General features: G+C 59.6%; 2 protein-coding genes across 16 annotated transcripts in view; one reads left to right on the top strand and one right to left on the bottom strand.

Annotated features, from left to right (window-relative positions):
• Positions 1–3,176, top strand: part of SOX13 (SRY-box transcription factor 13) — a 37,590-nt gene extending 34,414 nt beyond the window's left edge. For 7 of the 11 annotated variants that reach the window (XM_064398948.1, XM_064398945.1, XM_064398947.1 and 4 more), the window contains 2 exons: positions 808–2,026; positions 2,065–3,176. In XM_064398948.1, coding sequence (XP_064255018.1) covers positions 808–1,081 — 274 coding nt within the window. In that variant the 3' untranslated portion in view covers positions 1,082–2,026; positions 2,065–3,176. Of the gene's footprint in view, positions 1–807 lie in introns of all 11 variants that reach the window. The other 4 variants (XM_064398944.1, XM_064398942.1, XM_064398943.1 and 1 more) reach the window with 4 other exon arrangements.
• Positions 3,064–18,020, bottom strand: ETNK2 (ethanolamine kinase 2). Of its 5 annotated transcripts, none has more exons than XR_010350588.1 (9): positions 17,667–18,020; positions 12,294–12,553; positions 11,281–11,418; positions 8,932–9,074; positions 7,364–7,447; positions 5,927–6,096; positions 5,282–5,355; positions 3,485–4,476; positions 3,064–3,413 (listed from the first exon to the last, which is right to left on the bottom strand). XR_010350588.1 is itself a non-coding variant. In XM_064398952.1 (8 exons), the coding sequence occupies exons 1-8, from the start codon at positions 18,018–18,020 to the stop codon at positions 4,404–4,406; spliced, it is 1,296 nt and encodes a 431-aa protein (XP_064255022.1). In that variant the 3' UTR covers positions 3,064–4,403. The 5 variants fall into 5 exon arrangements, 1 of the variants encoding a protein (XP_064255022.1); XR_010350587.1 differs by having other exon boundaries at positions 3,064–3,553; positions 3,682–4,476; XR_010350589.1 differs by having other exon boundaries at positions 3,064–3,484; positions 3,682–4,476.
• Between the last annotated feature and the right edge of the window lie 128 nt (positions 18,021–18,148).

Genomic DNA, 18,148 nt, shown 5'->3' with positions numbered 1-18,148 from the left:
GGATTGATAAAGGGGGGATTGGTAAAGGGGGATTGATAAGGGGGATTGGTAAGGGGGTATTGGTAATGGGGGGATTAGTAATCATGCAAATGATGAGAGGGAATTGATAAAGGGGGATTGGTAAGGGAGCTGGTAATGGGGTTGATAAATGGGGGATTGGTAATGGCGATTGGTAAAGGGGGATTGATAAAGGAGGATTCGTAAAGGGGATTGGTATGAGGGATAGGTAAAGGGGGATTGATAAGGGGGGATTGGTAAGGGGGGATTGGTAATGGTGATTGGCAAGGGGGAATTGATAAAGGGGGATTGGTAAGGGGGAATTGATAAAGGGGGATTGGTAAGGGGGGATTGGTAAGGGGGTTTGGCAAAGGGGGAATTGATAAGGGGGATTGGTATGGGGGTATTGGTAAAGGGGGGATTGATAAGGAACCAGTGCCAGGATGCCAGGCAGGGCTATTTGATAGGGTAATTAATAAGGGGGATTGAGAAGGGAGATTGGTAAGAGGGATTGGTTAGGGGGATTGATAAGAGGGAGTTGATAAGGGGGATTGGTACGGGACACCTTGTGTGCCCCACCCCACAGGCTCAGGGGTGTGGTGCTGGGGTGGGGCTCACCTGGTGACATGGGTGAGACTCACCTGGTGCCCATGGGGTTGGTGCCCACTTGATGTCAATGAGGTGCGTGTCCACCTCGTGCCCGTGGGTTTGATGCCCACCTGCCCTGCACATAACTCCCCCCTCGGGGTGGCCGAGGGCAGCCCCCTGAGCCCTGCCTGCCCCTCTGAGTGCCACCCCCGTGCCCCCCAGGCCGCAGGGCAGCCAGGTGCCCCCCAGCTCCTCGGACGTGCTGTACCCGCGGCCGGTGGGCATGCAGCTGCCCCCGCCCCTCCTGGAGCATTACCTGCCCCGCGGCGTGGACCCCACCATGCCCGTCATCGTCAACACGCGCAGCCTCAAGGACGGGGACACCGGCGACGACGGGCACTCGGTGCCCGAGGGGGACATGTACCGCTACAGCGAGGACGAGGACTCGGAGGGCGAGGACAAGAGCGACGGCGAGCTGGTGGTGCTGACGGACTGAGGGGGACAGGGGACAGCCGAGGGGGTGGCAGGGCTGGCTGCCACCTCCGGCAGGGCACGGCGTGTCCTGGTGGGATGGCACTCTGCCACAGCGGTGCTGCCCACCTCTAGAAGGGTCCCACGAGGGTGGGCACCTGGGATTTTGGGTGGCAAGGACTGGCTTGGCCTTGCTTTGGTGGCACGTGGAGCCTGGAGATTTGGTGATGCTGTGGCTGCTGCGTTGTCACCCCTGAGGGGACCTGAGGCTGCGGGGAACCTCCAGAGCATCTCCAGCCCTGTGGCACCTGCGGGTCCTGGAGAGCCTCACCCGCTGCGCTGCTGGGCACGGGATGGGGACACAGGATGGGGACAGAGACTGGGGACACAGGACAGGGACACACTCGTCCCTGCTCTATCCCGGTGTGACCTCCCCTCCGCGCTTCCCGCTCGCTCTTTGGCGCCTGCCAGCGAATTCCCACCGAGCCAATTTTAGCTCCAGCCTGGCCCCGGCCCCGGCCAAGGGCTCCTCGGGGCCCTTTGTGCTGCCGGCAGCTCTGGCCCACTTTGGGAATAAAGCGGGGGCTGTTCCTGCCCTGCCAGCCCCCAGCCAGGGGGGACGTGCCCGCCTGTGCCCGGGCACAGGGCCCTGCAGCCCGGGCTGCACCTGAGCCCTGCGGGGCGGGAGGGAGGGAAGGGAGCGGCTGAGGGGAAGGAATTGTGAGGAAAAATGAGCTTGGGGTGGTCAGAGCCTGGGGCAGGGGCTGGGGTGTGCCTGGGCATGGGGGTGGCCAGGTGGGTTAGGGGCGGCTGGGTGTGTGTGACTTGTCCAGGTGGGTGGCAGTGCCCAGGTGAGTGTGCAGTGTGTGCCATGTCCAGGTGTGTGTGTGCCAGTGCCTGTGTGTGTGTGTGCTATGCCCAGGTGTGTTTGTGTCCCATGCCCAGGTGTGTGTGTGTGTCCCATGCCCAGGTGTGTGCCATACCCAGGTGTGTGTGTGCCATACCCAGGTGTGTGTGTGTGCCATACCCAGGTGTGTGTGTGTGCCATACCCAGGTGTGTGTGTGCCATGCCCAGGTGTGTGTGCCATGCCCAGGTGTGTTTTTGCAGTGCCCAGGTGTGTGCCATGCCCAGGTGTGTGCCCTGTCCCCCCGTGCCCAGCCGCTCTCTCCCCGGCCGTGTCCCCGCTGTCCCTCTGTGCGCGGGGCTCCGGCACCTCCCTGTGGCACAGCCGGGAACAGCCCCGAGCCTGGGACAGCGCGGGGACAGCGACAGCTCTGGGGACACTGCAGGGACTGTCACTGCGCTGGGGACACCGCGGGGGCAGGGACAGCGCTGGGGACACTGCAGGGACTGTCACTGCGCTGGGGACACCGCGGGGGCAGGGACAGCGCTGGGGACACTGCAGGGACTGTCACTGCGCTGGGGACACCGCGGGGACAGCGACAGCGCTGGGGACACCACGGGAGCCGTGGCCACCTGGGCTCGAGGCTGCACAAAGCGTGCACCAGCCTCTGTCCCCGTGTCCCTCTGTCCCCTTGTCCCTCGGTCCCCTTGTCCCCAAGCCGGACTGGAGATCTGAATCTCAGCATCACCAGCACCCCAGTGCTGGGGACACTGCCCTGGGGACATCCCTCATCCCAGGGGACATCCCTCATCCCAGGGGACATCCTGCCAGCCCCTGCCCTGCCCTGCCAGCCCCTCCCTGCTCCCCTGCCCTTTGTCAGTGCTTTATTTATTCCCAACTCCATGGGGACAGACGGGGGTCCCTGAGGTGGGCCAGGGGTCCCGGGGAAGGACAGGGGGCCCCAGTGAGGGACAGGGGTCCCTGGGGATGGAAGGGGGTCCCTGGGGAGGGGTCCCACTCCAGGGCTGTGCTGCAGAGGGACTGGCAGCAGATGTGTCCCCTCCCCACAGCTGCAGCTCTTCTTGTCTCTCTTCCATTACTTTTTCTTTTTCTTTTTTTGTTGTTTCGTTTGGTTTTTTAAAGATTGTAAATATAGATAGAGCTTTATTTTGTTAATAAGACGACGAGTAACTTAACCTGTATATTTCACATCCCTGTTTACAATCGTTCCTCCCCCTGGCCCTTGGCACAATAAAAGTGACTTTTTGGAGCAGAGAGCGGGGCTTGGGCGTCACCAGAGTGGGGGTGAGGGTTGGCTGAGGACATCTCGGGGTACAGAAGGGACAGGAGCACCCCCAGAGCCCGGGGGGGCTGCGCCAGCTCCAGCCCCAGATCCACAGCCCCAAATTCAGCTACCAGCAGCTTTAATTTCCCACCAAAACAAACACGGACGTGCCAGCAGCCCTGGGTCTGCCTGGGGGACATCCCTGTGCCCGGAGAAGGGACAGCCACCTTGTCCCCACAGCTGGGGGGGGGCAGAGGGCTCTGGGGGACATCCCTGTGCCCAGAGAAGGGACAGCCACCTTGTCCCCACAGCTGAGGTGGCACAGGGCTCTGGGGGAGGTCCCTGTGCCCAGAGAAGGGACAGCCACCTTGTCCCCATGGCTGGGGGGGCACAGGAGGTCTCTGTGCCCGGAGAAGGGACAGACACCTTGTCCCCATGGCCCAGGGGGGCACAGGCTCTGGGGGACATCCCTGTGCCCGGAGAAGGGACAGCCACCTTGTCCCCATGGCCCAGGGGGGCACAGGGCCCTGATTGCTGAGACGAGCTGGACAGGGCTCAGCAGGGCAGGGGGCTGGGGACACGGCCAAGGGAGGAGGACAGGGGTGGGGACAGGCAGGACAGACCCCCCTGGATGTCCCCAGAACCCCCTGGGGGTGGGGGGGAAGCCACCAAGCCAAGGGGACAGTGGGGACAGGCGGGGGCAGCTGTGGGGACACCCCGGGGCTGGCACAGCGCAGGGGGGCGGGCACCCCGTGCCCACCAGCAGCACCCACAGGCGCCAGGGGCTCACGGCTGGCACTGCCCCTTTGCCCACTGCTGCCACCCCTCAGGGACAAGCCTGGGGCCAGCAGGGACGTGGGACAGCGCTGCTTTGGGGGTGGCAGGAGGGGACAGTGGGGCAGCTCTGGGGGGCCTGAGCGGCCGGGGTGACGCCGTGTCCCCCTCGGGGACAGCGCAGGGGAGGGGGTGGTGCCAGGCCCGGCAGCAGCAGCAGTGCCAGCGGGCACGGACCTGCCGGGCACCGGCGCCGGGCATTAAGGCGGTGGTGGGGCTTCCTGGGGCCTCGCGGGGCCCTGGTCCTCTCCAGCATCTCGTGGTCCACTCTTGGGGGTGGCCAGGCTCTCCTGGGAGCGGGGGTGGCTCCTCCTGTCCCCCTTGGCACCGCTGGGCGAGGGGCAAGGTGGGCACGGCCAGGACAGGAGAGCGCGGGGCGGCCCCTACTTGGGGACCTGCAGGGCTGTGACCACCGGCTTCATCCTGAAGTACTGTTTGAACCTCAGCTTTGCATATCTGTAAAGAGAGAGAGAGGAGGGACGGCTCTGAGCCACTCGTGTCCCCTGGGACTGCCGGGATCCTCCCCGGGATCCTCCCCTGGATCCTCCCCCGGATCCTCCCCAGGGATTACTGGGATCCTCCCCAGGATCCTTCCCAGGGACAACCGAGATCCTCCCCGGGATCCTCCCCAAGAACTGCTGGGATCCTCCTCGGGGACTGCCAGGATCTTCCTTGGGATCTTCCCTGGGATCCTCCCCGAGATCCTCCCCAGAGACCACTGGGATCCTCCCCAGGATCCTCCCAAGGATCCTCCCCAGGGACTTCCAGGATCCTCCCCAGGGACAGCTGGGATCCTCCCCGGGATCCTCCCTGGGGACTGCCAGGATCTTCCCTGGGATCTTCCCTGGGATGTTCCCCAGGATCCTCTCCAAAGACAGCTGGGATCCTCCCCAGGGATCACCAGGATCCTCTGCAGGGACTGCCAGGATCCTCCCCAAGATCCTCCCAAGCATCCTCCTTAGGGACCACCAGGATCCTCCCCAGGATCCTTGGGATCTTCCCTAGGATCCTTGGGATCTTCCCCAGGATCCTCTCCAGGATCCTCTCCAGGGACCACCAGGATCCTCCCCAGGATCCTTGGAATCCTCCCCAGGATCCTCCCCAGGGACCACCAGGATCCTCCCCAGGATCCTTGGGATCTTCCCCAGGATCCTCTCCAGGGATTCCCGGGATCCTCCCCAGGGATCCTCCCCAGGATCCTCCCCGGGCTCCTCCCACCCCTCCCATTTCCCTGGAGCAGCCCGTGTGGATGTGGACTCACCGTAAGAAATTAAAGTCTATGGTGGAATATTTGTCCTGGATCAGGCCCCAGCAGGCCCAGAGGAAATGGGACGCCTGCAAGGGGCAGAACAAGGATCAGGGAACTGCCACGGGGACAGAAACCCCCGTGCCCCAATGCCCTGGGCTGTGACAAGGACAGGACACGGGACAAGGACATGACACGGAGCCACAGCGGGATTTCTGTGCCCTCCCGAGGCTGGAGCCAGGGCTGGCAGCAGGGAGGGTGCTGGACTCGGGGTGCCACCCCTGTGCTGCCCTCCCGGCAGCTGCAGCCAGGAAAACAGAGAATATTTCACCCAAAAATTCCAGAAAATCGGCTGGGGCCGCCCCGGGCAGACAGCAAAGAGGATTTCCTCACTCCAGCCGTGCCTGACCCCTCTGAAGGGCTGCCCAAGGCCGCCCTGTCGGGCACAGCTGTCCCCAACACGCTGTCCCCAACACACCCCCGTGACCTTGCCCGGGGCTCGGCGTCCCTGAGGCAGTGCCAGGGCATGGCACAGCCTGTCCCCGATGTCCCCAAGCCCCCAGGCTGGCACCTGGCGCTGGCCAGCTCAGCTGCAAGGCCAAGAGCAGAGAACCCCCTCATGCCTGGGCTGCTTTCGGCTCCTTCCTCCTCCTCACTCACCAAGGAGAACTTGTTCACTTGCACATAGAGGGTCTCCAGCTCCTCCTGGGACACCTGGCTGTCACCTGGCTGGCCCTGGCTGAGCTCCTTGTAGGCCTGCAGGTAGAAGTGCAGCCACTGCAGCTGCGTCTCCTTGCTGGGGTAGAGGCCATAATCCACCTCCTTCACACCTGGGGGGACACGGGGACACGGGGGGACACGGGGGGGACAGGGAGGGATTGGGGTCTCCACAGTAAAGCAAGGAGAGCACAACCCCAGCCAGGCACAAAGCCAGGATCAGCTGCTGGCCCTCGGGGACATCGGGGTGCCCAAGAGCAGCAGAGACCCTGCTGTGAGCATGGGCAGCCCCATTTCCTGCTGTAGGGTTTGGGGTGTGGCTCCCTCCTCCATCCCAGGAATGGGGAGACCCCATTTCCCATCATGGGATTTGGGGTTCAACTCCCTCCTCCATCCCCAGGGATCAGGAGACCCCAGGACAGCCCCATTCTCCACCCTGGGACTGGGAATGCAACTCCCTCTTCCATTCCAGGGATGAGGAAATCCCATTTCCCACACCAGCACCAGAGACAAAATTCCCTTCTGCACCCCAAGAGATGGGGACACCCCATTTCCCAGTAGGGGACTGGGAATAAAACTCCCTCCCAGTAATAGGAAGACCTCATTTCCCAGTATGGGACCGGGAATTCCCAGTAATAGGGACACCCCATTTCCCAGTATGAGACTGGGAATAAAACTCCCTCCTCCATCCCAGTAATAGGAACACCCCATTTCCCAGTATGGGACTGGGAATTTCCAGTAACAGAAACACCCTATTTCCCAGTATGGGACTGGGAATTCCCAGTGACAGGGACACCCTATTTCCCAGTATGGGACTGGGAATTCCCAGTGACAGGGACACCCCATTTCCCAGTATGGGACTGGGAATTCCCAGTATGAGGGACACCCCATTTCCCAGTATGGGACTGGGGATAACTCCCTCCTCCATCCCAGTAATAGGAACACCCCATTTCCCAGTATGGGACTGGGAATTCCCAGTAACAGGAACACCCTATTTCCCAGTATGGGACTGGGAATTCCCAGTAACAGGAACACCCCATTTCCCAGTATGGGACTGGGAATTCCCAGTATGAGGGACACCCCATTTCCCAGTATGGGACTGGGAATTCCCAGTAACAGGAATACCCTATTTCCCAGTATGGCACTGGGAATTCCCAGTGACAGGGACACCCCATTTCCCAGTATGGGACTGGGGACAACTCCCTCCTCCATCCCAGTAACAGGAGCACCCCATTTCCCAGTATGGCACTGGGAATCCCCAGTATGAGGGACACCCCATTTCCCAGTATGGGACTGGGGACAACGCCCTCCTCCACCCCAGTGACAGGAACACCCCAGGCCGGGGCTGGGGGCCTTTGGGGGTCCCCGGCTGCTCCCCACCTGCGAACTCGTTGAAGTGGTTGCCGATGTCGAAGGCCTGGTAGTTGTAGCCCGTGTACTCGTAGTCGATGAAGCGCACGCGCTCTGCGGGACAAAAACTGTCAGGGCTGGGGACAAAAACTGTCAGGGCTGGGGGCAGAGGGGATGGTAGCACAGGGATAAAATGTTTCTGAAATTGTGGGATAGTCAGGGGAGTTGGAAAGAAAGGTTGGGCCTGGTAGGCCTTGGGAAAACGTCAGGGTAGGCCCTGGGAAAATGTTACAGTAGGCCCCGAGAAAATGTTAGGCTGCACCTGTGTAATCATTCAATGAATAATAAATCAAGTGATAATGACTATGATAGTAAATAATGATAAATATTATATGATATTTATGATGATTATGTTTATGATAAATAATAACTATAAGAAATTAAATTATTATTATAAATGATGTGATTGTTAAATGTGATGATTGGTAATTGGATATAATTATTGTTTAACCGTAACAAGAGTAATGAGAAACGATGTTTGGGGGTTTTGATGGAAATTAGAAGAATCTATGCTTGGATGAAATCAACGTATACAATAGAACAACACAAGTTTAATAATTAATATGTAATTATATAACTATAAGGGTATAAAAACGTGTCCATCCCAAACCCATGGTGGAGTCACATTTGGGTCTGTACCCCTGACCTCTTCAATAAAAGCACCTGCATATTATAATTCCATGCTTATTGATAATTATAATTCCTTGATTATTGATAATTATAATTCCTTGATAATGACAATTATAATTCCTTGATTCTGTGTCCCTGACCGCTGACAGTGACACCCCCCAAGGGACACCCCGGGCTCACAGACCTCGTGTCCTGTTGTAGATAAAAATCCTTCTCCACCCCCAGTAACAGAGACACCCATTTCCCAGTATGGAGCTGGGAATTTTAGTAATAGGAACACCCCATTTCCCAGTATGGGACTCAGAATTCCCAGTAAGAGACATGGAATCCCCAGTCACAGGGACACCCCATTTCCCAGTATGAGACATGGAATCCCCAGTAACAGGAACACCCCATTTCCCAGTATGGGACTCAGAATTCCCAGTAACAGGGACACCCATTTCCCAGTATGAGACATGGAATCCCCAGTAACAGGGACACCCATTTCCCAGTATGAGACATGGAATTCCCAGTAACAGGGACACCCCGTTTCCCAGTATGGGACTGGGAATTCCCAGTAACAGGGACACCCATTTCCCAGTACAGGACATGGAATTCCCAGTAACAGAGACACCCATTTCCCAGTATGGGACATGGAATCCCCAGTAATAGGGACACCCATTTCCCAGTATGGAGCTGGGAATTTCAGTAATAGGAACACCCCATTTCCCAGAATAGGACTGGGAATTCCCAGTAAGAGACACGGAATTCTCAGTAACAGGGACACCCATTCCCCAGTATGGGACATGGAATTCCCAGTAACAGGGACACCCATTTCCCAGTATGGGACATATAATCAACCATTCCTCGATTCTGTGTCCCTGGGCGCTGGCAGTGACCCCCCCGAGGGACACCCCCGGCTCACCGACCTCGTGTCCTGTCGTAGATGATGTTCTTGCACAGGAGGTCGTTGTGGCACAGCACCACGGGGGACCCCAGCTGCGACAGCGTCTCCTCCATCCAGGCCAGCTCCTGCTCCAGCGCCTCGGGGCTGGGCACGTCCCGAGGGGGGCTGCCGAGGGGACAAAAGGGACAGGGTGGCATCGAGGGGACAAAAGGGACAGGGTGGCATCGCTGCTGCTCTCGGGGAGCGGCCCTGGGGCTCGGGGGTGGCATTTCCAGGGCTCCCAGTGCTTCCCTGGGGGCTCAGGGGCAGAATTGCTCTTCCCTGACTCCAGAGCTTCCCTGGGGGCTCAGGGGCAGAAATGCCCTTCCCTGACTTCCAGAGATTCCCTGGGGGCTCGGGGGTGGCATTTCCAGGGCTCCCAGAGCTTCCCCGGGGGCTCAGGGGCAGAATTGTTCTTTCCTGACTTCCAGAGCTTCCCTGGGGGCTCAGGGGCAGAATTGCCCTTCCCTGATTTCCAGAGCTTCCCTTGGGGCTCAGGGGTGGCGTTTTCAGGGCTCCCAGTGCTTCCCTGGGGGCTCAGGGGCAGAATTGCCCTTCCCTGATTTCCAGAGCTTTCCCTGGAGCCACAGGAGCAGAATTTCCCCAGCTTCTAGTGTTTCCCTGGGGGCTCAGGGGCAGAATTTCTCTGTATTCCAGAATTTCCCTGAATTCCAGAATTTCCCCAGCTTCCAGTGCTTCCCTGGGGCCACAGGAGCAGAATTTCCCCAGTTTCTAGTGTTTCCCTTGGGGCTCAGGGGCAGAATTTCCCCGAATTCCAGAATTTCCCCAGTTTCCAGTGCTTCCCTGGGGCCACAGGAGCAGAATTGCCCTTCCCAAACTTCCAGCATTTCCCTGGGGCCTCCGAGGCAGAATTTCCCTAAATTCCAGTGCTTTCCCCAGCTTCCAGCACTTCCCTGGGGTCTCAGGGGCAGAATTTCCCCGACTTCCAGAATTTCACCAACTTCCAGCGTTTCCCTGGGGCCACAGGAGCAGAATTTCCCCAGTTTCCAGCACTTCCATTGGGGCTCAGGAGCAGAATTTCTCTTCCCTGATTTCCATCACTTCCCTGGGAGCTCAGGGGCAGAATTATCCCAAATTCCAGAATTCCCCCAGTTCCCAGCACTTCCTTGGGGCCACAAGAGCAGAATTGTGCTTTCCTGGCTTTCAGTGCTTCCCTGGGGGCTCAGGGGCAGAATTTCCCCAAATTCCAGAATTTCACCAACTTCCAGTGCTTTTATGAGGCCACGGGAGCAGAATTGCTCTTCCCTGACTTCCAGCAGTTTCCTGGGGTCACGGGGGCAGAATTTCTCCAACTTCCAGAATTTCCCCAGCTTCCAGCACTTCCCTGGGGGCTCAGGGGCAGAATTTCCCCAACTTCCAGAATTTCCCCAGTTTCCAGCACTTCTCTTGGGGCTCAGAAGCAGAATTTCGCTTCCCTGACTCCCAGCGCTTCCCTGGGGCCACAGGAGCAGAATTTCCCCAGTTTCCCTCTCCGGCCTTACAAACGACCCCATTAACGACACAAAGCGGGGCTAACGAGGCTGCTTTTGGGGCGGGGACCACCTCTGGCACCCAGGCAGCCACCACCCCTCAGCCTCAGCGCGTCCCGTGTCCCCAAAACCCCGCACGCCCACCCCAAAAACCCACCCAGCGCTCGCTCCCCGAGCAGCCGGCGGAGCCCCCGGGGCGCGGGGATGTTTTGGACTCTGGCAGCCCGGCGGTAACCTCAGGAGCGCGGCTTCCAAGAAAAAAGCTCGTTAATGATTGCCTAATTGGCTGTGCTGAAGGCGCAGGGTGGGTAAAGTCTGCCCGTGGCCCGGCGGGCGCTGAGAAAAGCGCGGCTGGCTCCTGCCGCGGGTTAATGATTGCCCTGCCCGGGGTTCGTTCACCTCCTGCTCCTCTTGGGGCTGCCCCAATCCTTCCCATTCACCCCAACTCTCACCTGCCGGCCCAAACCAGCCGCCCCAAAAAGCGGGATGGGCTGGCTGGAAGTGGGAATTGAGTGGTTTAATTTTTAGAGTTAATCGTCAGCTCAGCAGGGTTTGAGCTCGGGTTTATTCTAAATATCCGGGAGGAAAATGATTGTTCCAGCAGTGAGAGGCTGTGACTCCAGCTGGATCCTGCACAGACACATCCCAGAGCTCCAAAAAAGCTGAAATTCCCCCCAAACTGGCAGCAGGAAGGGGCTGGAGCTGCTCCAGGCGTTCTGAGAGGGATCCAGCCCCAAATCCAGCCCCAAATCCCCGCAGAGGCTTTACCTGGGAACCTCAGAGGGGGTGGGCAGGGGGTGCCCGAGGCAGAGGCTGGCTCTGTGGGATCCCTCTGCCTTTACCTGGCGTTGGATACCTTTGGGCTGAGCTCTGTCTTCACCAGGCTGAGGTATTTGTGCAGCTTCTGCCACAGGATGGGCCTGGGGAGGCTCCCGTTGGCGTGGATGGCGTGGACTCGGGCCATCTCCCGGGCCACCAGCCTGGCGTGGAGCACAGCAGAGGGGTGAGGGGGGATCCCAAACCCGCAAAATCCCCCCTGCAAAATCCCCTGAAGAGCTTTGGGGGTGTCTTCAGGGCGATTCCCTGAAAATCCTGCTTAAAACACAGGGTGAGCACAGCTGAGCCCTCGTGCCATGTCAGGGATCGGCCTCTGAAGCGTTTCAGAATTGCCATTTTTGGGGTAAATTCAGCCCTAAACTCTGCTTCCCAGAGGAATTCCAGCTTCCCAGGAAACCTAGATCCCAGCTTCCCAGGAAACCTTAATTCCAACTTCCCAGGAAACCTAGATCCCAGCTTCCCAGGAAACCTTAATTCCAACATCCCAGGAAACCTTAATTCCAATTTCCCAGGAAAATTTTAATTCCAGCTTCCCAGGAAACCTTGATTCTAACTTCCCAGGAAACCTTAATTCCAGCATCCCAGGAAACCTTGATTCTAGCTTCCCAGGAAACCTTAATTCCAGCATCCCAGGAAACCTTGATTCTAGCTTCCCAGGAAACCTAAATTCCAGCTTCCCAGGAAACCTTAATTCCAACATCCCAGGAAACCTAGATTCCAGCATCCCAGGAAACTTTAATTTCAGCTTCCCAGGAAACTTTAATTCCAGCTTCCCAGGGAACCTCTCTTCACCAAAACCTGATAAAAATTAGAAATTTGGTAATTTTGACATCTCTGGCTGCAGCCTGACCCATTTACCCCCCAACCCCCATTCACCCCAGGACTGGGCACACCAGTGACCCCCACCCACGGCAGTCAGGGGAGAGCTGGAAACACAGAACAAACAGAACAAACCCCCAGAAAACTGATGGAAAAATTGGAGAGGAACCCCCAGATCCCCCTAGAACATCCCACGCACCTGAAGATGTGTGGATCCCTCACGTGGTCGGGTCCCAGCGCGATTCCCGGCAGGAACTGGTAGCAGAGCCCGTTCTGGAAGGCGCAGTAGAGCTCGGGGGCGCAGCCGTGGGCTCGGAGCACCTGGAAGTTCCTCAGCTCCGTCTCCCTGTCCACCAGCAGCTCGGTTTTCCTGCCGTACACCCGCACCAGCAGCGCGTCCGCCATGCCCTCGTCCGTGTAGCAGGCCACCAGCTTGTTGGTGATGCCGTCAGTGAAGAGCTGGGTGGGGACAGACACGGCCAGGGTGACACCCGGGTGAGGCTGGGAATGGGGGAACCCCGTGCCTGCTTCCCACCGGCGGGAAAAACCCGTGGAAATGGCAAAAATTGGGAAAAGGAGCGAGGCAGCGCAGCCAGGAAAGATACTGGGGGAGCGAGATGAGTTTGGGAGGAGTGAGGCTCAGGGCTCTGCAGGCAGAAGAGGTGGTTTGGGTGGAAATCCTGTTATTTTTCACCTGGAACAGCTCAGGGATATCTCAGGAACACCTCTGCAGGTGGAAGGGGTGGTTTGGGTTGAAATCCTGTTATTTTTCACCTGGAACAGCTCAGGGATATCTCTGCAGGTAGAAGGGGTGGTTTTGGGTGGAAATACTGTTATTTTTCATCTGGAACAGCTCGAGAACACCTCTGCAGGTAGAGGGAGTGGTTTGGGTGGAAATCCTGCTAATTTCACCTGGAACAGCTCAGGGATATCTCAGGAACACCTCTGCAGGTGGAAGGGGTGGTTTTGGGTGGAAATCCTGTTATTTTTCACCTGGAACAGCTCAGGGATATCTCTGCAGGTATAGGTGGTGGTTTGGGTGGAAATCCTGTTATTTTTCACCTGGAACAGCTCACGAACACCTCTGCAGGTAGAAGGGGTGGTTTGAGTGAAAATCCTGTTATTTTTCACCTGAACAGCTCAGGGATATCTCAGGAACACCTCTGCAGGTGGAAGGGGTGGTTTGGGTTGAAATCCTGTTATTTTTCACCTGGAACAGCTCAAGAACACCTCTGCAGGTAGAAGGGGTGGTTTGGGTGGAAATCCTGCTAATTTCACTGCAACAGCTCAGGGATAGCTCAGGAACAGCTCAGGCCAGATGTGCCACCAGCACGCTTGGCACGGGAGCAGCCCCGGGAATATCTCCCCAGGGGAGCAAAAAAAAAATCAGTATAAATTGGCACGAAATTAAAAAAAGTAATAAATAAATAAACCACCCAACGAGGCTGAAAACAAGGCCGGAGCAAACACCACCCCCCATCCCCTCCTCCGACCCTCCCCGCGGGCCGGGGCGCTGATAGGCGGGGACGTCGCTGCTGGGGACATCTCGTGTCACCGCTCTGACGGCTCCTCGCAGATGGAAAGGGAGTTTTGTTCTCCCGGCGCTCCGCCTTGGCCGCCTGCCCGCGCACATGCCGCGGCTGCTGCCGCCCGAGCCGGGCTCCGCGCCCCATCCCGCCGGGATTTAGGCACCTCCGCGGCTCCCGAGGGGGTTTGGGGACGTGTCACCCCACAAGAAACCCCTGTCTTGTTGTCCCCGTGCCAGTTTTGGGGTGCTGCGGCTCCCCCTGGGAATGATTCCCTCATCCCACCAGGATTTGGGCACTTCCAGGGCACTGAGGGGGTTTGGGGACGTGTCACCCCACAAGAAACCCCTGTCCTGTTGTCCCCGTGCCAGTTTTGGGGTGCTGCGGCTCCCCCGGGAATGATTCCCTCATCCCATCGGGATTTTGGGCACTTCCAGGGCACTGAGGGGATTTAGGGACTTGTCACCCCAGGGGAAATCACTCCCATTGTCCCCCGTGCCATCTCCAAGATGGGCACTCTGTGGTGCTACGGCTTCCCATGGGAATGATTCCTTAATCCCGCCAGGATTTGGGCACTTCCAGGGCACTGAGGGGGTTTGGGGCTCTGTCATCCCACAAAAACCCCCTGTCATATGGTCCCTGTGCCAGTTTTGGGGTGCTGCGGCTCCCCCTGGGAATGATTCCTTCATCCCATCGGGATTTTGGGCACTTCCAGGGCACTGAGGGGGTTTGGGGCTCTGTCACCCCACAGAAAATCCCTGTCCTATTGTCCCCATGCCAGTTCCAGAGTGCTGCAGCTCCCCCTGGGAATGATTCCCTCATCCCACCAGGATTTGGGCACTTCCAGGACACTGAAGGGGTTTAGGGACATGTCACCCCACAGCAAACCCCTGTCCCACTGTCCCCCAGCATGCCAGCTCCAACCTGGGCACTCCGGGGTGCTGTGGCCCCCCCGGGAACGATTCCCTCACCCCTGTGGGATCGGGGAGCCGGAGCAGGAGCGGGGAGAGGGCTCTGCTCCGGCAGCCGTGGCGCTCAGGGATGGGATGGATAATTTTAGACATCCCACTCAGCAACCCACGCTCCCCTATAGGGTGCCTATATATAGGGCTCCCCGAGCAGCCTCCCGGGGGAGACTCCAGGCACTGGAACGAGACCCTCCAAGCCAGACAGGGCTGAGTCCCCCATTCCACAGCTGGATTTGGGGCGAGCAGGGCGAGGCCGCTGCCCCATCCTCAGGGGTGCTGCCCCTCAGCTGCAGCCGAGCCTTCTCAAGCTGCTTTTCCCCGAGCTGATAATCTGGGCTCACCATGGGGCTCAGCTCTTTCCTCCTCTTGTGCTGCCAGGCCACAGAGGTTGGAAATTCAGGAGGTGACAGCAGAGGTGACACATCCCGTCCTTGCAGGTGTCACCATGAGCCGCACGCGGGTCGGCCGCAGCTGAGCGGCTCCTCATGGAGTGAAACCCTCGGTGCTGCTTTGTTTTGCTGCCCCACAGCCCGGGCAGCCCTTCCCGGCAGGTTTAAGGGGATTACTGAGCCTGATCCCCCCTGAACTCCAGGCCACCAGCTCTGGAGAGGCACACGTGACCCGCAGGGACTCGCGGGGTTTGGGGGTGGCTCCCGAGGGTGGCGGTGGCTGCCGGGGATGCCCGGTGCTGTTCCCTGTGGATCCAGGCTGCTGCCACCCTGCTGCCACCCCAGGTCCTTCCCTCCTGCAGCCGGGTGGCAGCAGGGACAGAGGGGAGGAGTGACACTCCGTGAACTTTGCAGGGATTAAACGCAAAGTGAGACCTGTGCCAAAGCGCTGGGGTGAGGCAGCAAAATCCAACTGCTGTGCCTCACCTGCCGGGAGAATCCCTCAGCATTCCCAAAACACCGCCGTGCCGGCACTCCCAGCCTGGAGCTGGCCACCAGCAGGGCAACTTGTTACCAAATCTGGGCTAAAAACATCCAGCCCTGCACGGCAACCTCGCACGGCTTCGGCTCCGTGGTGGATGATGGATGATGGATGGATGGATGGATGGATGGATGGATGGATGGATGGATGATGGATGGATGGATGGATGGATGGATGGATGGATGGATGGATGATGGATGGATGGATGATGGATGGATGGATGGATGGATGGATGGATGGATGGATGGATGATGGATGGATGGATGGATGATGGATGATGGATGATGGATGGATGGATGATGGATGGATGGATGATGGATGGATGGATGGATGGATGGATGGATGATGGATGGATGGATGGATGATGGATGGATGGATGGATGGATGGATGGATGGATGGATGGATGGATGGATGGATGGAATCCATGGATGGATGGATGGATGGATGAACAGAGGGATGGATGGATGGATCCATGGATGGATGGATGGATGGATGATGGAAGGATGGATGGATGGATGGATGGATGGATGGATGGATGGATGGATGGAATCCATGGATGGATGGATGGATGGATGATGGATGCATGGATGGATGGAATCCATGGATGGAGGAGTTTGTGCTTCCCTGGGCACGTGGGGAGCTGACTCAGCGTCATGGACATTCCTGGGGGATGAGGAGCAGGAGCTCTGGGAAGTGGGCACGGCAGGGCAGCCCAAGCTCCCAGACCCTTCTTGCCGTGTTCCTGAGCTCTGGGAGATTTTCCCGAGCCACCGGCACAGCCTGGTACAGCCCCTGGTACAGAGGTGCTGGGAGCGGGGCAGCGCTCCAGGGCACCGGGCAGGAATGGGATCGCTAATGGGAACCAGCTGAGGCCCCCGGCCCGCTCCATCCCATCCCGAGCAGCTCCTGCGAGGGGAAACGCGGGAGGAGGGAAAGCAACGGAGGGAAACGCAACGGGAGAGTTTTCCCTCAACTCCTGCGTGGTTTTGTTGTTTTTTGGGTTTTTTTCCTTTTTTTTTTTTTTTTTTCTTTTTTTAAATTAAAAACACACGCCCGCACACCCGAGCTGCTGTGGAACACTGACCCCTGCGGAGCCTGGATACCGCAGAGCCGGGGTCCCTCCACAACCACCGAGCTCAGCGAGCAGAGCGAGACATTTCCTGCCCCGGCAAACTCCAACTCCCAGCTTCCTGCCCGCTGCCATCTGCCCTTTCAGATGGCTTTTCCTGCAGCTTCTTGTATTTAATTACACTTGGCTATTAATACATTTTTAATGACGGGAAGCGTGCGCCTTCGGAAGGGACACTCGCTCACGTGCAGACATTTAAGGGCACGCAGTGCCAGCCCCTCCACGCTCCGGTGCCCAGAGCCAGGGCACAGCCGAGGGCAGCGGTGCCACCAGCCTGTGCCACCCCAGCCCCGGCCAGAGCGATTCCCACGGCAGCCCAGCTCTCCCAGCCCCGCACAGCCCAGCCCTGTCCCGCGCCAGGAGGCCGGGACTGGTGTCCAGCTCCCACCTGAGCCGGGGCTCAGCCCACGCAGCCTGGGGAATGCAGGAGCCGACAAATATCCCAAACAAGAGCGGCTCCCGGGAGCGGCCGCTCCTGCGGGCACGCCTCGGCTGCCAGCCTGGGGACACTTTTGTACCCACAGCCACCGCTCGGTGACCACCCCAGGGGTCCCTAAACCTCGTGGGGCGGGTGTGCGGTGGGGGTGTCACACCCTCGCACAGCTGATGGACCCTCGGTCATGCTCTGGGCGTACGGAGAGGAGACCCAGGGGTGGGGTACGGGGTGTCACATCCTCTGGGGCAGGTCCTACAGCCCCCCAAGATGAACCCCACAACACCCCAGAGTGAACCCCTTGGGTGAGCCCCACATTCCCCCTCGGACAGATCCGGCAGCCCCCCAGGTTAAACCCTACAGCCCCCCTATAGCCCCCCGGCTGAGCCCCAAAACCCCCCCAGGACAGACCCCGCAGCTCCCAGGCTGAGCCCCAAAACCCCCCTTGAGCTGCCCCCGCACCCCGCCGGGGTGAGCACCCCAGACAGCCCCCAGAACCCCTCAGCCGCCCCCCAGGCGGGCTCCGCAGCCCCGGCGGGCGACCCCCGGGGGTCGCGGGGTGCCGGCTCAGGCTCTCCCCCGTACCTTGGTCTTCACCGCGGCCGGATCCCAGGCGGGTCTCAGCCGCCGCACGATCCGCAGCGCCCCGGGCAGCACGTCCCCCTCGTCCACCGCAATGCCGAGGTGCGGCACGGCGGGGGTCCCGCCGCCGCCCCCCCGCTCCGGCCCCGGGCAGTCGGGGCAGCGGGCGGGCGGTGCGGCCATGGCCAGCTCCGCGCTGCCGGAGCCGCGGCCCATGTGCCGGGGGCTGCGCGGGGCCGGCGGCCGCGGGGAGGAGCCGCCGCCGTTGGGAAGCCATGAGTCACCGGCCCGCCTCCCGCCCGCCTCCCCGGCAGCGGCGGCAGCGCCCGCACCGGCACCGGGGGCAGGGACCCGCATCCCACCGGCACCGGCACCGGGGGCAGGGACCCGCATCCCACCGGCACCGGCACCGGGGGCAGGGGATCCGCATCCTACCGGCACCGGGGATCCGCATCCTACCGGTACCGGCACGGCGGGCAGGGACC

Source organism: Passer domesticus, chromosome 25 (assembly GCF_036417665.1).
Source record: "Passer domesticus isolate bPasDom1 chromosome 25, bPasDom1.hap1, whole genome shotgun sequence".
Lineage (NCBI taxonomy): Eukaryota > Metazoa > Chordata > Aves > Passeriformes > Passeridae > Passer > Passer domesticus.
This window is presented reverse-complemented; position numbering and strand designations above follow the sequence as displayed.

Bases quoted from the DNA above. Each gene is read 5' to 3' on its own strand.
- ETNK2 (XM_064398952.1), bottom strand. From the start codon at position 18,020: ATGCGGGTCCCTGCCCCCGGTGCCGGTGCGGGCGCTGCCGCCGCTGCC. The intron at 12,554-17,666 runs GTACGGGGGAGA...GTCCCCACCCAG, and splicing joins CGGCCGCGGTGAAGACCAAG to CTCTTCACTGACGGCATCAC. The intron at 9,075-11,280 runs GTAAAGGCAGAG...TCCCCTCGGCAG, and splicing joins CCAAAGGTATCCAACGCCAG to CCCCCCTCGGGACGTGCCCA.